The sequence below is a fragment of the Siniperca chuatsi genome, linkage group LG21 (assembly GCF_020085105.1).
Source record: "Siniperca chuatsi isolate FFG_IHB_CAS linkage group LG21, ASM2008510v1, whole genome shotgun sequence".
Classification (NCBI taxonomy): domain Eukaryota; kingdom Metazoa; phylum Chordata; class Actinopteri; order Centrarchiformes; family Sinipercidae; genus Siniperca; species Siniperca chuatsi.
In genome coordinates this window covers 14,008,938-14,023,730 of record NC_058062.1, presented here as the reverse complement: position 1 = coordinate 14,023,730, position 14,793 = coordinate 14,008,938, and the positions used below count along the sequence as shown (strand labels likewise).

The 14,793-nt window shown below is 47.3% G+C and overlaps 1 protein-coding gene across 2 annotated transcripts in view; it reads left to right on the top strand.

Moving 5' to 3' along the window:
* The window catches only part of LOC122868578 (retinoic acid-induced protein 1), a 55,102-nt gene that overhangs the window by 34,605 nt on the left and 5,704 nt on the right, over window positions 1-14,793 (top strand). For both annotated transcript variants that reach the window (XM_044180667.1, XM_044180666.1), the window contains one exon: window positions 7,994-14,629. In XM_044180667.1, coding sequence (XP_044036602.1) covers window positions 8,069-14,629 — 6,561 coding nt within the window. In that variant the 5' untranslated portion in view covers window positions 7,994-8,068. Of the gene's footprint in view, window positions 1-7,993; window positions 14,630-14,793 lie in introns of those variants that run through there.

Sequence of the window (14,793 nt, the reverse complement as noted above, 5' to 3'; positions counted from 1 at the left end):
TAACAGAGAGGAAGAGGTAGGATGTGTGTGTGTGTGTGTTAGAGAGAGACAGCAGGAGTGACACAGCATCATCAATTAGATGAACCGAAGTGGCACAAAGAGGGAGCAGGTGCAAATGTGTGTGTGTGTGTGTGTGTGTGTGTGTGTGTGTGTGTGTGTGTGAGTGAATCTGTGTATATTTGCACATGTGTGAGTACTTGTGTGTATGTGTAAATGAGTGCAGGGATCGAATACATGGGAGTGGAACGCACCATGAGCCCCAGCAGGGATGTCACACCAAACCTGCTCCAACACCGCTCCCTCTGCTTCAGTGGAGTGCTCCACTCCATTACCTGGAAAGACCGGATGAAGTGTGTGTGCTTGTGTGTTTGTGTGGCAGGAAGATGTGCTTTGCTGGACCAAACCAAAATGGGTCACTGCGAGACATAAGCCGTTTCACATCTGTTTTCCGACTTCAAAACCCTGCACTCTTGTTGATGAGAGTTGGGTACTGTACCTCTCTGTTTCTGCTTTTGAAATAAGTTTAAAACAAGCAGTCGGATAGGATTGCAGCCCTCAGTGTAAATGAGAACTTACTAGACACACTCTCTTCTGATTGCTGCGCTTTTGTCTTCTTCTCTCGTCCCATCTTCCTCCTGCATCGTTTCTTTCTTGTGCTCCACAGTCTCCCTCGCTGGAGGATTCTGACAGAATACCAAGTAGCTCTGCGGCCCACTTTACAGGACCCCAACTCCCCTGTGTGTGTGTTTGTGTGTGTGTGTGTGTGTGTGTGTTAGAGAGAGAAAGAGATATCTGTAGGAAAAAAAAGCAGAAAAAGTGTGTGGGCATGGCTGAGGTTATCAATACTATGGGAACGTGAACCCACAGAGCATCTCTCTCTCTCTCTTTGTTCTTCTTCTGCGTCTGTATGTCTCACTCCCTCTGCGCTCTGGAAGGTTAGCTGGAGTCCACCAATGCCCTCACACTCGCAGACACACACACACATACTGCGGGGGCGTTGCCGGTAGTCATACTTGATCATGAAAGCTCTCATCAAGCCCGTTCCCTCACACACAAACACACACAAATTGCTTCCACGTATGAGCACATATTAGCAAACGTTTGCACAAGCTGAAAATGATTAATGTTTGTAGTCACCTACCTACACACAGACATTGACTCACTTGCACATATGCACACAGACACACGGCGGGTAATGAGCAATCAGTTTTCCCTTTTCTGATTCTTGTCACATGCCCAGGTATCCATGACAACCTTTGTTCGAAACAAACAGAACCTATGCGATGTGTATGTCACTGCTCTTGATTGCGTATGTGCCTGTCATTTTCTCTCGCTCATCCCTCTCTCCTTCTCCATCCCCACCTGTCTTGTCGCTCCGTTACCATGTAAACAAAGCCAGGTTTAGTCCTTCAAAGGGCAACGCTCGGCAGCTGCCCGCTGGAGGTGACCGTGCTGAAAGACGAACAGGAAAGATAGATAGAAAAAGAGATAAAGGAGAGTTGTGCGGAGGAGCACAAAAAGGGAGGGCTGCGTGATTTTGGGTCAAGGCTAGAAGACTGGAAAAGAGAGAAAAAGATATTCAAAGAAATAGGTCTCCGGGATTTTTCCTTTCACAGCCCACATGTTCATCTTTCGCCCACTGTTCAATGAGAAAGTGATGTGATTCAGTGGTATGCCCTAGAACGCCTATAAAGTGGTATATGTAGATGGAGCAGACTTAAATAAAAGCTTGTATTTCAAAAGAGCACACAATGCCGACTTCATGCTGTTGGTTTGAGTCTGGATTGTGTAGCAGTGAGCACATACCAGTCTCTTTATCTATATTTTCTGTATAGGACAAACTGCTCAGTATGTGGTTCTCAAAGATGCAGTGAGGAAAAAGAAATTCTCCACGCAGACCTTGTCAAAACAACACATAGAATTGGATTTTCCAATTGGTAGTATTCACACAAACAGTGAGTTTCCTTCTTCCCAGGATGCAACTAAGGCAAAGTCATATGTGGCAGCAAATATGTGGAATAAAATAAGTCAAAGCAAATCATTTATCTCTGAAATGTCAGCTTTTAAACAATCAATTAAGAAATTCCTGTTTTCAGATTAAATTTAATTAATTTCGGGTACTTCATTTCTGCTTCGAATTTTTCTACACAACCCTGACTTGATGTCACACGCATAACATTAACCTCATCAGCATTATAAAATCTAACTCAATCTTTTATTTTTAAAATTTGTTGGAAGTCAATTAACAGAACTAACTTATCTGTGATTGTGTTTGTGTGCGTGTGTTTCTGTATGTTTGCACGCATATGTAACTGTGTGTGAGCGCTCCTAATGAATTGGCTTTTTTCATCCCAGAGACAGAGAGAGAAAGAGAGAGGATGTCCCTCTACAGTATAAAGGGATAACATCGCCTCGGAGTCCTGCTTTCAAAGCCAAATAGGAATTCTAAACCTAAACCACAAAGCAGATAACTGAAGTGGCTGATGCATTCCTCTCTCGCTCACAGACAGACACATCTGCCTCGCTTTCTCTCTCTCTGACCTTTATTCTTTCATGGTGAAGCTGCAGTAGTGTGTGTGTGTTTGTGTGCGTCTGTCTGTCTCTCTGTGTTTGTGCAATCAAGAGTTCCCTCTTCTCTTCTTCCAGGTTCATGCATTTGAGTAATGTCTGAGTGTGTGATTGGTGTTCATGATATTGTGTGTGTGTGTGTGTGTGCAGACATTTGTGTCTAGAGTGTCATCTTCATCAGTGATGGAATAGACAGCCATGCCTGTGAATGTTGATGAGTCATCCTAAACCCCAGAGATGAGACAGTTGCACCTCTCTCTCTCTCTCACACACACACACACACACACACACACACGCAGACCCCGCATTAACTGGCTCACTCACAAACCCAAAATGGTCTTTCAGATCGACCAGGGTAAGGCTCAGTTTCCTCAGTTTTAGATGCTATTGAACCGTTTCAGCCTCAAATCTCAGTCAGATACCCTTCAACAAAAACCAAGTGCTGGATTTAATCAAGAGAAACAGGGAAATTGGTAGGAAAATACAGAGACTGGTTAATTTCCATTCAAATGCTTTTGGCAATGTTGTTTGTTTTTAAAACTGTGATGCCAGTGTAACACATTGGGTTGGACTGAGGGAGGGAAATAGGCAAACAGATGGAGACGATGGATAGAAGAGAGAGACAAGAGTCAAGATGAGGTCTCCATTTCTTACAAATTAATGTTTTCAGTTTCTGTCGATCATTTTCCAATGTTAGTTGATGGAAATCATTAGATTTATGTTGGACATGAGCAGTTTAATGTATGAGCAACATGCTCAGTATAAGCATTCATTAAAAGCTTATGTACACACTACTCCCTCACTGTCAGCCCTCCAATCCATTTTTTTTTTTTGCTGCATGTCCAGTAGCCTCAAAGCGCCATCTGTCCGTCTGTCTGTCTGTCTGTCTGTCTGTGAGTGTCAATGGCAGGTTTCCGCCCCCTCTATGTCTCTTCCTATAATCTATGTGACTGGCTGCCAGTGACCCCCCGTGACCTCCAGCTGTGTGTCATGACAACGGGACACTGACAAATGTCAGAGCAGATATTGGCTTCCTCCGTCTCCTAAGCCTCTCCCTTGGGTAGGAACCCACCCACACAGCCTGGGCAGACACTGCAGAGGAGAGGAGGAGAGAAGACTTGTGTCTGTCTGTCCATCTGTCTGTCTGCCTTTCCAGTGTGTTGAACCTGCGGTTATCAAATGAAAGGGCACAGTGTTCACTGAGGGGGGTATACAGACAGACAATCTGAACAGGGAGAATGATAGTTGGAGGCATCTGAATGCTGTCTGTGCCTTATTGAAGTGTGTGTAATTAGGAAGGGGATAGCAGTGTGCTGATTGGGAGCAGCAGTGGGGCAGGTTGCTGTGTTATTTTGGAGTGTGCTGTGTTAAGCAGGGTGTTAAAGGCAGATGTGTTAGACATGAGTGCGTGTGGTGGTGGGGGTGGCGGCATGTTTGTGTTATTTTTGAGTGCATTATCGAGGAGCATGTGAGCTTGGGTGTGTGTGGTGCTGGGGCGTGTTGTGATGATTCCGGTGGTGGTGGCAGCAAAGTGCGAGTGTTTGTGAATATGTGTGATGGGGTGAGTGTGTGTTTGTTATCTCCCAGGCCGCTCCACCTCCCCAGCAAACTGCCTCTGCATGCATAATTAACCAGGATGACTGGGGAGGTAAACACACAGGGAGACGCTCCATCCTTCCACTCTGTATGCCTCCGTTTATGTGTGTGTGTGTCTGTGTGTGTGTGTTTGGGCATTTACATGTGTGTTTGTTTGGGTCAGACAGACAGAGAGCAGGAAAAAGACTTAAATCGAAAGTGCTTTAGAGCCACCGTTGATGGAACGAGAGAGCTGTCTGTTTTCTCTCTTTGTGTGTGTGTGTGTGTGTGTGTGTGTGTGTGTGTGTGTGCGTGTGTGTGTATGCATATGGCTTGTGTGTGTGTGTGTGTGTGTGTGTGTGTGTGTGTGTGTGTGTGTGTGTGTGTGAGAGAGAAGAAGATAAATCCCATCTCAAACTGCCTCTGAAGATGATGCGATGAAAGAGAGGGAGAGAGGATAAAAAAGAATGAAGGGGGGACTGTAACCAGTCGCAGCTCTGCGCATTATGAACCATCCAGCGGAACAATCAGATTCACCCTCCTCTCTTCCTTCACCCTTCCCTCCCTCCCTTACACTCCTTTCCTCCTGTCCTTCCTTCCTGACAGTATTTTATTTACAGAGAGACAAGTCCTCCCGGGAACATTTTTAAAAAAAAATACACATGGAAAAGCACACAAACATCCAAACTTTGATCACTTTAAGGTTTACAATAACAATGGAGCTGGTTATGAGGGCAGCTGCCTTGCTAAGATTTGAAGTGGGAAGAGCCAAAGATAATCAATCACTCGTTTAGCAGCTCATGTTTGTCTGTAGGGGTGAAGCATTTGGCTAATTATAGACCCCACTGCATTGTAAGCTTGTGCACAATCTACCATTTTGCATGCGTCTCTGTGTGTGTAAAATGTGCGCATGTGTGTGTGGCGATTGCTGCAGCTCATATTTCCCAGGAGCCCAGGTTGTAAAGCCCACTCAGTAAATCATCTATCCTCCTCTGTCCTCTGCAACCCTTACTCCTCATCCCCTTCTTCAAACTTATCATTCTATCACTCTTTCCCTCCGCTTGCATCCCCCACCCTCAATCTCTCCCCAGCCTCAACCTCTCTCCTCCCATTAGACCCCCAGCGCCTGGTTGTCTTTCGCCTCCCATTGCCATTCTCCTCTCCAGTCACAGCACAGGGGCCAGAGACAGAGATTTGACAGTGAAAAAGAAAGAGAAAGGAGGTTAAAAAAAAAGAAAGGTACCCTATTGGCACAGATAACAATGTGTTGAGAGACAGAAGCAGGCAGCCAATCTAGTAGGGAGAAAGAAAGAAAGAAAGAAAGAAAGAAAGAAAGAAAGAAAGAAAGAAAGAAAGAAAGAAAGAAAGAAAGAAAGAAAGAAAGAAAGACAGGAAAGCATAAAAACAAACATACGCACATACATGAAGACAAGAGACAACCAATGTATATGTGAATGATTGCAAACGAAAGACAGACAGTGAGCAATATGTGTGTTTGCTTCCTCTTCATCTGTACTCAACAGCGGCAAAATCACCTAATAAACAGATAGACAGATCAACAGAGAGGTTTCGGCAATCTCAGCATGTATCCTTCGTCCTCTCTCCTCTCTGACCCCTACTGAGGCAGGGAGCAGTGCAACATGACGTGGTGCATCCACAAATACAGCACTCGGCCAGCTACGCAATGCCAGGGCTGTCTGTGGAAGATAGAAGTGGAAGGAGGAGGTGCAGTGTGGAGGTGGAGAGGAGACGTGATTGGAATGTAGACGTCACTCGTATGTTTGACTACGATAGAAAAGACAGAAGGAGGAGTGAAGTAAATTGATTGTGGAGAGGGTTTCCTTGATTTGTTTGCTTTGTTTTTAGTGAGAGACACACAAACAGTGAAAAATCCAATTAATTACTCTTCAGAGGCTATTATGGAGAAGAGCGGATGTGACAGAAACACACACACAAATGTACAGATAGACACATGGCATCACAACACTGGATCCCAAAAGCGATGTGTGCCTCAGTCCATCATCTCTGCTGTGCTCTGCAAGCTTGGTCTGGAGGAATCCCACCTCTTGTCCCCTATAAGCATCTTATTTAGGTCATTGTGTAAACAAGTATCCTCACACACACATCACCGCAGGTGAGGCTCTGGTAGGCTGCAGGCATGGGAGATAGGAAGGTAGGAGGGAAGACAGAGAATCTCCAGGGGAATCTATAGGTGTGTGTGTGTGTGTGTGTGTGTGTGTGTTTGTCTATGAATGTGTTTGTTGTGTGTTTGTGTGTATATTTAAGGGACTGCCAAAAGCTGTGGACCTGCATACATAAACGCAAACAGACCTACACTCACTCACAAAGTCACATTCAGGCATGCACACACAAGAATGAATTCACGCAATATTCACACACTGCTTTGCCTCCTCACACATACACACACCTACAGACACACACACACACACACACACACATACATACACACAAACTCTGTGTTTCAGAGATGAATAATGCTACTGTGCGTCTGGTGGGATGCACCACTGTCCCTGGGGCGGGTTGAATGCCGGGATATTGTGCTGGAACTGGCTGACACACACACAAACACATATGCGAACACACACACACAAGCTCAGTGCTCTGTCTCCAGGTGACTCTGTTCCTTTTATAGAGCAGGAGCACTCTCCACCCCTCCTCTCTTTCTTTCTCTTTTGTATGAATGTATAAACACACACACACACACACACACACACACACACATGCATAGCCAGGCAAAAGATTACAGAAAAACAGTGCCATGTGCACTCACATACTGGAACAAACATGCACACAAACACACTCTATGACACCCCTACTGGTGTACTGAAAGCACGCACACAAACACACACTGTTACACCTCTCACTTCCCCTTGGAGGAAATTGGGAGTTTGCATCTGTGCAGGAAAAGACAGGGAGGAGAGAGGAGAAGAAAAAGAGGGCTCAGTTGAACCTTTTATGAAACAATACATCAAAGACAAACCAGAAAATATCGCTTCACATTGTTTGTTTAGGTAATAAATTGTAATATCTTAGAGTGGTTAGAAAAAAGGGGCCAAGTCTGGGGATCATATTTGATCCAAAACAATTATGAATAATGCATCATACAAAATCAGCTGGAAAGCTAAATAGCCACAGTGGCTCTGTAAGTGAGTTCAGTTCAGACTCAGAGCCAATGTTACAACTCAACACGGATGCTCTACAGATGTTATCTTATTGCTGTGGCCTGCAGTCTTTCAACATTTGCCTGGCCTCAATCATACATATTCACACACATACACAGGTGCTTTGTTATCATTGTTATGATTATTTATTCATTACAGTTAGGTAATTAAGTTCCCACACACCACTCTCTGTTTCTCCTTTCTCTCCCAGACATGTCAATCACTGCACCAGAGACTGCATCGCATGTTAGCCCCTCCATCTTGAGAGGCTGAAACAGATCCTGGAGACTGCACAATTTAGGGGCCATTTTATACGTATTGGTGCTGCAAGCAATTTAAATACAGTTATTATCGTGGATCAATGCCAATGAATTGTATATATTTGTGATTTCTGGGTGAAAAATCTACATAATACTGCATCTACATGTGGTGATGTGAACACCTGGGTGTGTTTAAATGTTAGTGTGACTGAGTTTGAAAAATATTATCTCCAAAGGTTCTCGAAAAGGGGCTGAATTTTGGTTTGACTCCAGGTGAATGTTAAAATAGAATTAGACATTGAATATGAAAGGAGAAAATGCAGAATGGATTAACCCCAGGCTCAACCACACTAACCCTCATAATTTCTCTCTCTTTTCTCTTGCTTCCCCCTCTCTCCCTGCCTTCAGAACCCCTAACCCCCCTTCCCCCTTTCCCATCTCACCTCACCTCCCCCTCCCTGCTCTGGCTATAGAAGGAGAGTTATGCAGTCCTTCCGTGAGCGCAGCGGTGGTTACCACAGCAACCAACCCTGCTACCAGCAGGAGCCCCATGAATTATCCCGACTGGAGACCTATCGCCAACACCCGCATCATCCCCACCCCCAGCACCCGCACCCAGGCCCCGGTCCACATCCAGGCCCAGGCCCAGGCTCAGGGCACACCAGGTCAGGCTATGAGGCTCATTCACTGGCGAACCCCACAAGCATGCCTCCAGCTGGAGGACCAGGAACTGGGGGAGTACCCAAGGACTGTTACAGCCAGCAAGCCTACCCTGGTTACCCAGGCAATGGTGGAGGAAATGGGAGTGGAAATGGGGGCTCAGCACCCTCACAGGCAAAGAAATCCTACAGAGGAGGCAAAGTGCCCCCACCAAACCCCAGTCAGCACCTACAGGGTCCTGGGGGCTATAGTAACCACATGGGCCCTGGGAATTACTCAGCCCAGTATATGAGCGAGGGCCATCTCCAGCAGAAATGGGAGGACCCAGCCCAGTTAGCACAGTATGACCAGGAGATGGTGGGGCGTATGGAGGCTGGTGGTACCCCTGCACCTGGCTCCTCTCAGTACATGGACCAGAACATGCTGGGCCACTCCCAGACCCAGTGCCACCAGCCCTCCACCCCTGCCTATACCAGCCCTCATCACCAGCCCCACCCTCCTAACCCTGCCCCCTCCCCTCTCATGTACCCCCAGAGTCACCTGCACTACCCCCAGCACTCACCCTCCCCTTCACCGTACATGGAAAAGTGCAGCCCTATGCCTCACTGTTATAAAGGTTACAACATGCCCCCCAATTCCCAGTATAGCAGACAAATGAGCAGCCACAGCAATCTGAAGCAGGGGGGTTACAGATCGACCCAGAACAGTTACGGCTACCAGCAGCCTCCCTCCAGAGGTTATGAGCAGCAGCCCCCTTTACAGGCCATGACCAACCCCCAGGAGCCCCACCCTAAATACCAACACTACAGCCAACCCCAACAAAATTACTGTCTCTCAGAGCTGTCTGTCAGATCACCAGAACAGTATTATCAGACTTGTAGCCCCTCCTCAAGCCACTCCCCTGCACGCTCTGTAGGGCGCTCCCCCTCGTACAGCTCCACCCCTTCACCATTAATGACCAATCCAGAGTCGTTCCAGTATGGCCAACCTCCCATGACCCCTGGGGCAGCCTCCTCTTCTTCATCCTCTTCAGCTGGTATGCAGGAGCAAGCCAGTACCAACACCATGTTAATGCCACCACGCTCACACCCCTCACCCAATGTGCCCCACGCAGCACCCCACAGCTATACTACCACACCGCAGGTCCCCACCATGAAAGAACGCTTCTCAGAGAAGCTGTTGTCAAACCCCAGCTTGTGGAGCCTGAATGCCCTCACCTCTCAGGTAGAGAACATCTCTAATAATGTCCAGCAGCTACTGCTTTCAGAGGCCCTGGTGGCCAACAAGAAAGGCAGTAAGCGCAACAGTGGAGGGAGCAACAGCAGTGCTGGAAGTGGAGCATCCTCCAAAAAGGGTGAGGAGTACAAAAGTCCTCCATATTCAGATGGTGGTGGTGTTAGTGTTGGTGGAGGCCCCATGCAGGACCCTTACTCTACCCCACAGCATCAGCCAATGCCCATGGAACTCCATGAGGGAGGCTACTCCAGCAGTAGTGATGAACAACTGGAGAGGGGCTACTACTACTGTGGCCAGGGCAGAAGTCCAGCACAGGCCCCCAATAACACACAACTCAGCTTGGACACAGCATCTTCATGCTCCATGACATCTCCAGATGATATGTCTACCAGGTCTGGGGACTCAGGTCTGCACAACCTTACCCCTGACCCTACTAGATGTCAGTCAGGGCAGGTAGGAGATGGCATGAGTACTCCAGTTAAAAGCATTGGTGATGAGAGGTCTCCAACAAGCATTACAATCCCGAGTCCCATGAAACAAGAAAGGGACTCCCCTTCAGATATACAGCATATCAATGAGCCTGTCAAAGAGAACTTTGAAGAATCAGCCTGGACAGAGAAATCAGCTGACAAAGAGGACGTGACAACAGAAAAAAACCCTGACCATGAGAGAGATTCAGACTCAACTAAATCTACAGAGAATCTGGAGAAATGGTCAGATGAAGAGAAATGCCCAGCTCTCTACAGCAAAGTAAACAAAGGGGTGACAGAAAAAAGCTATTGCTATAAGGAGACAGTGTACCAAGGGGTTCAGAGCAAATATGACCCTGATGTGAGAGACTCAGTTGAACAGTCTCCAGCAGCTCTCTCTGACTCCAGCCACAAGGAACACTTTGGCCAAGAGATGAAATCAGAGCCATTCAAATCTGAGTCCCCAACTGCTTCTGAGAGCTCAGTGAAAACATTGCCTTTCATTTCTAGGGGTGACCTTGAACATGATCAATATTCCACAGAAAAGGAGGACAGCTCAGAAAACACCTCTCCAACCCCCCAAGTTGAAGCCTTGGACGAGAGCAACTCAGACAAGAGAGAGAACAGAGATGAGGATGATGAAGAGGAGAAGGGGGAAGGAGAGGTTGAGGCCTATGAAGAGGAAGAAGATGAAATACAGAAACAAAAGCAACATTCTCTTTCCCCTCCTCTGTCTACAGAGGTTAGGGAGGAACTGGGGGAGGGGGAGAAAGTCAGCCAGTCATCAGCAGAGGAGCACATGAATAATAGAGATGGGCCAGAGAAGCCTCCTGGAGATCTCTGCAGCAGGACAGAGAGTCAGAGTACTGAGTTCCATACTGACAATGAGTCTGCAGGGGCGCCTGTCCATCCAAATGCAGCAGCAGCAACAGCAGATGCTTCTGCAAGGGAATCAGCGATTGGTGACACTGCTCCTCAGCCTCACTCTGCTATGCCAGTCTTCTCAGCTCTCAATGACAAGGCAACACCTCCAGCTCAGGCCAGGGATCATATTGATCACAGTGATGCTAAAGTGCTGGAGCCAGACTCTCCTCAGCTGCCAGGGAAGTCAATACTTCCCTCAGCCCCCTCCTGGGCAGACACTCCACCCTCCCCCAAAAAAGGTGATGAGGACATGGAGCCGGGCATCAGCTGTGCCAGTGCTGTGACCCCCTTGGCCAAGCCAGAGCCTGTGGCTCCATCTGCTCAGCCAAGGGCATTTGGACGTAAACATGCCAGGGGCAGAAGAAGAATCATGCATTCAGGTGTGGGAATCAGGCGACAGCTAAGCTTGGAGAGGGAGGGGGGAAAGGAAGAGGAAGGAGCCCCCTCACTTGCACAGAAACCCTGCATGCCTCCAAGCAAAACTGTGTTATTCTCAGATCAAATGGACCTAGCTCATCAGGAATCTATTGTGAGCCACACTCCTAAAATGCTAACTGATGGTTTTCGTTCGAGAATGTGCACTCGTTCATTCAATGCACCAGACTTGCCACCCAAAGTTGAGCCTCATGTGAAGAGAAAACCAGGCCCAAAACCAGGTTCAAAGCCTGGGCTTAAACCAGGGCCAAAACCTGGACTAAAACCAGGGCCAAAGCCAGGATCAAAACCAGGTCCAAAACCAGGGCCTAAACCTGGCCTAAAACCTGGACCAAAGCCTGGGCCAAAACCTGGACCTAAACCAGGATCTAAACCAGGACCAAAACCTGTGCTAAATGAACCAGAGCTGCCAGCGAAAATTGAGACTCCTGTGAAACGAAAACCAGGACCCAAACCAGGTTCAAAACCTGGGCCCAAACCTGGGTCAAAACCTGGCCCAAAACCAGCTCTAAAACCAGGTCCAAAACCAGGACCTAAGCCTGGAACCAAACCTGCAGATGTTTTGCCCCCCACCGACACTGCACCCATCAAGGCACCAGTGGGTCGCCCCAAAGGCTCAGTTTCTAAAGCAAAGCTGGTACAACAAGTTTCTTCTTCCCTTCAATCTTTGACAGGACTGCAAAGCAGGGGCAGGGGCAAGGGCAGCCTAAAAGCTACAATATCACAAGTAAACCAGGATGTAAAACCAGTAAACCAGGAAGAAAAACCATCAAACCATGAGGCAAAGGCACCAGAGAAGGAGGGTAAGAACATGGTCTTGAGATCCAGAAAGCCCTCGCAAGAAAAACTGTCAAAAGAAAAAGAAAAAGTCATAGGGGAAGATATTCTACCCCAGACACTAACAGAAATTAAAGCCAGTGATGTTTCTCCAAAAGTAGAGGAGGCTGTTACTGTGGAACAAACTCTAACTCCCATTCCTAATGCAGTCAAAAACACAGATGTCCCAGCAGACCCACCTGCACCACTTGCCCCACCAGTCCCAACTGAACAATCTGAAGAAAAGACATCACTTCCACTAAAACGGAAACCTAGCCCAGAACTTTCTTCAATGGCAGTAAAGAAAAAAAGGGGTCCAAAGCCCAAGCCAAAACCCTTACCACCTCAACCCCCATTGCTGGAGGTTGTCGCTATGCCTAAAGAGAAGGGTGTCCGGGGCCCCAAAAGAAAGCGAGGGCCACCTAAGAGAGCCTCTGTGGTCACTCCCCCACCCAAAGACACTCCTTCCAACATCAGTGAAACTGACATCACTAGTGATGTGCCTGTGGTGCCTCCTCAGTGCCCCACTAAAACAAAAGTTCTCCCACCACGCAAAGGCAGAGGACAGAAATATGAGGCCATGGTGCAGAAAATTACATCTCCTAGCTCGAAGAAACACCTACCAATTCCCCAGATAGACAGCAATCTAACTGATGATGTGACAACCAAGGCTTTGTCTCAACATGTCTTAAAGGAAGGTGAGACGTCTATGCTCATAAATAGCACTGAGATGATAGAGGGAGAAGTGAAAAGCATAGAGTCTAGACAAGAAGGAGCAAAACAACAGAGAAAAGAGGAGATGATGCAAGAAAAAGAAAAGCATGAGGTTAGTCAAAAGGAATCAATGCCAGAAGAGGTGAGACAATGGGTGGAAGAAGAGATTGTAAATAAGGAGACACGACAGGAAAACATTAAACCAGGCACAAAGCAGGATGTTGGAGCTGACAAGGTTTGGAGCACAATGGGAACCCCAGTAGAAGTCAGGGCTCCAGGAAAGTGGACACAACAGGCCTCAGAAGGTGTATCTTCTGCTGCCACTAAGTCTGCAAGAACTAAAAGGAAGAGATGGGCCATGGTGGAGAGTACAGATGCCTCAGTAGTAGCCTTGGAGGCTGGGAGCCTAATAGTTACAACACCAAGGCTAGCCAAACAGAGGGCCATTAAAAACAACCATGAGATGCACCTAAAGCAGAGGAGGAAGAAGAGAAAAGGCCAAGCCCCTCTAGAAGAAACAGAGACAGTCGAGGAGCCAAATATTGAAACAGCAGAACAACAACAGGAGAGGGTAGAAGAGAAGGTAACCCCCACAGAGTCCATAGTACCTCTGCCAATCAGCCCACATGAGATCACAATAACCCCCCAGGTTACCAGCACAGAACTCATCCAGAAACCTAGGAGAGGCAGAAAACCATCAGCAAATCCAACCAAGAGGAAACGAGGCAAAGTCTCATCAGAGCAGATTCCTGGCAAGCCACTGAAGGTCCACAAAAAGCCTGGGCCAAAACCTGGGATGAAAGACGCCATTGAGGTTATTGAGGCAGTAGTAAGGGCTGCAGGATGTGAACGGGCCGAAAAAGAGGAGAGAGAAAAAGAAGAAAGAGAAAGAGAAAATAGGGAAAAACAGAAGACATGTATTGTGGGTCCGGTAGTGACAATATCAGAAAAACAGACTGAGACGATTTCTGTGAAAAGAATCAGGCGCAAACCAGTCCATCAAAATTCTAAACTGTCTTTCTGTCCTTATGTACGGATTAACAACTCCAGAGACTTTTCCTCTTGGTGTGCCATAGTCAACAAGCCTGAGGATGCAGTAATATTTCAGAGACGTAGAAAAAAGGGCATACTCAGAATGAGGAATCCTTTCACAGTTGCAAAGGTAGTGCCACACACTGCTGCCATGCTAAAGGGACCCTTGGTGAATAAAAATCTAATTGACAGGTGTCTTACATGTAGCCTGTGTGGAAAGCCAGCAAATTACAGAGACCTGGGTGATTTGTGTGGACCCTACTACACAGAGGATGGCGTTCCGCGGAAAATTTTGACAATCAGGCACACAGAATCCCTCAGGGAAGAGTCAGAGAAGACCAATGACAACAACAGTAGCAGCACTGAAGAACCAGGCAACTCCTCAAAGAATGAGGGCAAGGTCAGCACAGAAAAGGAGGGCAATACAGAAGCATCCACTCAAGAAGGCAGTAGTGGCAGGCACCATCATTGGCGCTACCGACGGGCAGAAAGAACCGAAAGAATGGGTCAGGAGGGTGGTCCACGAAGATTAACTCTCAGAGAGAGGTTCAGGAGGATGAAGCAGCTCCAGGCCATCAGCACAGGGGCCTCAAGTGACCAAGAGGGCAGTAACAGCATGTTCCAAAGGCTACAAGTGGAGGCAGAGGCTAAGGAGCACTGGGCCCATGAAAACTGTGCCATCTGGACCAAGGGGGTAATTATGGTAGCTGGGAGGCTATACGGACTGAAAGAGGCTGCCAACAACTCAGCCCAAACGGTACGACAGCAATTATCAACACTGAGTCTTGTACTATTCTGAAATGTGCGCATGCTTAAGGAAGTTATGAGAGATACCATCTACTGTCACTTTCAGAATCTGTGCAGTTTCTTTGAGAAATTGCCATTAACTTTTGACTTTTTTTCCTCTTTTTCTACTCTCTA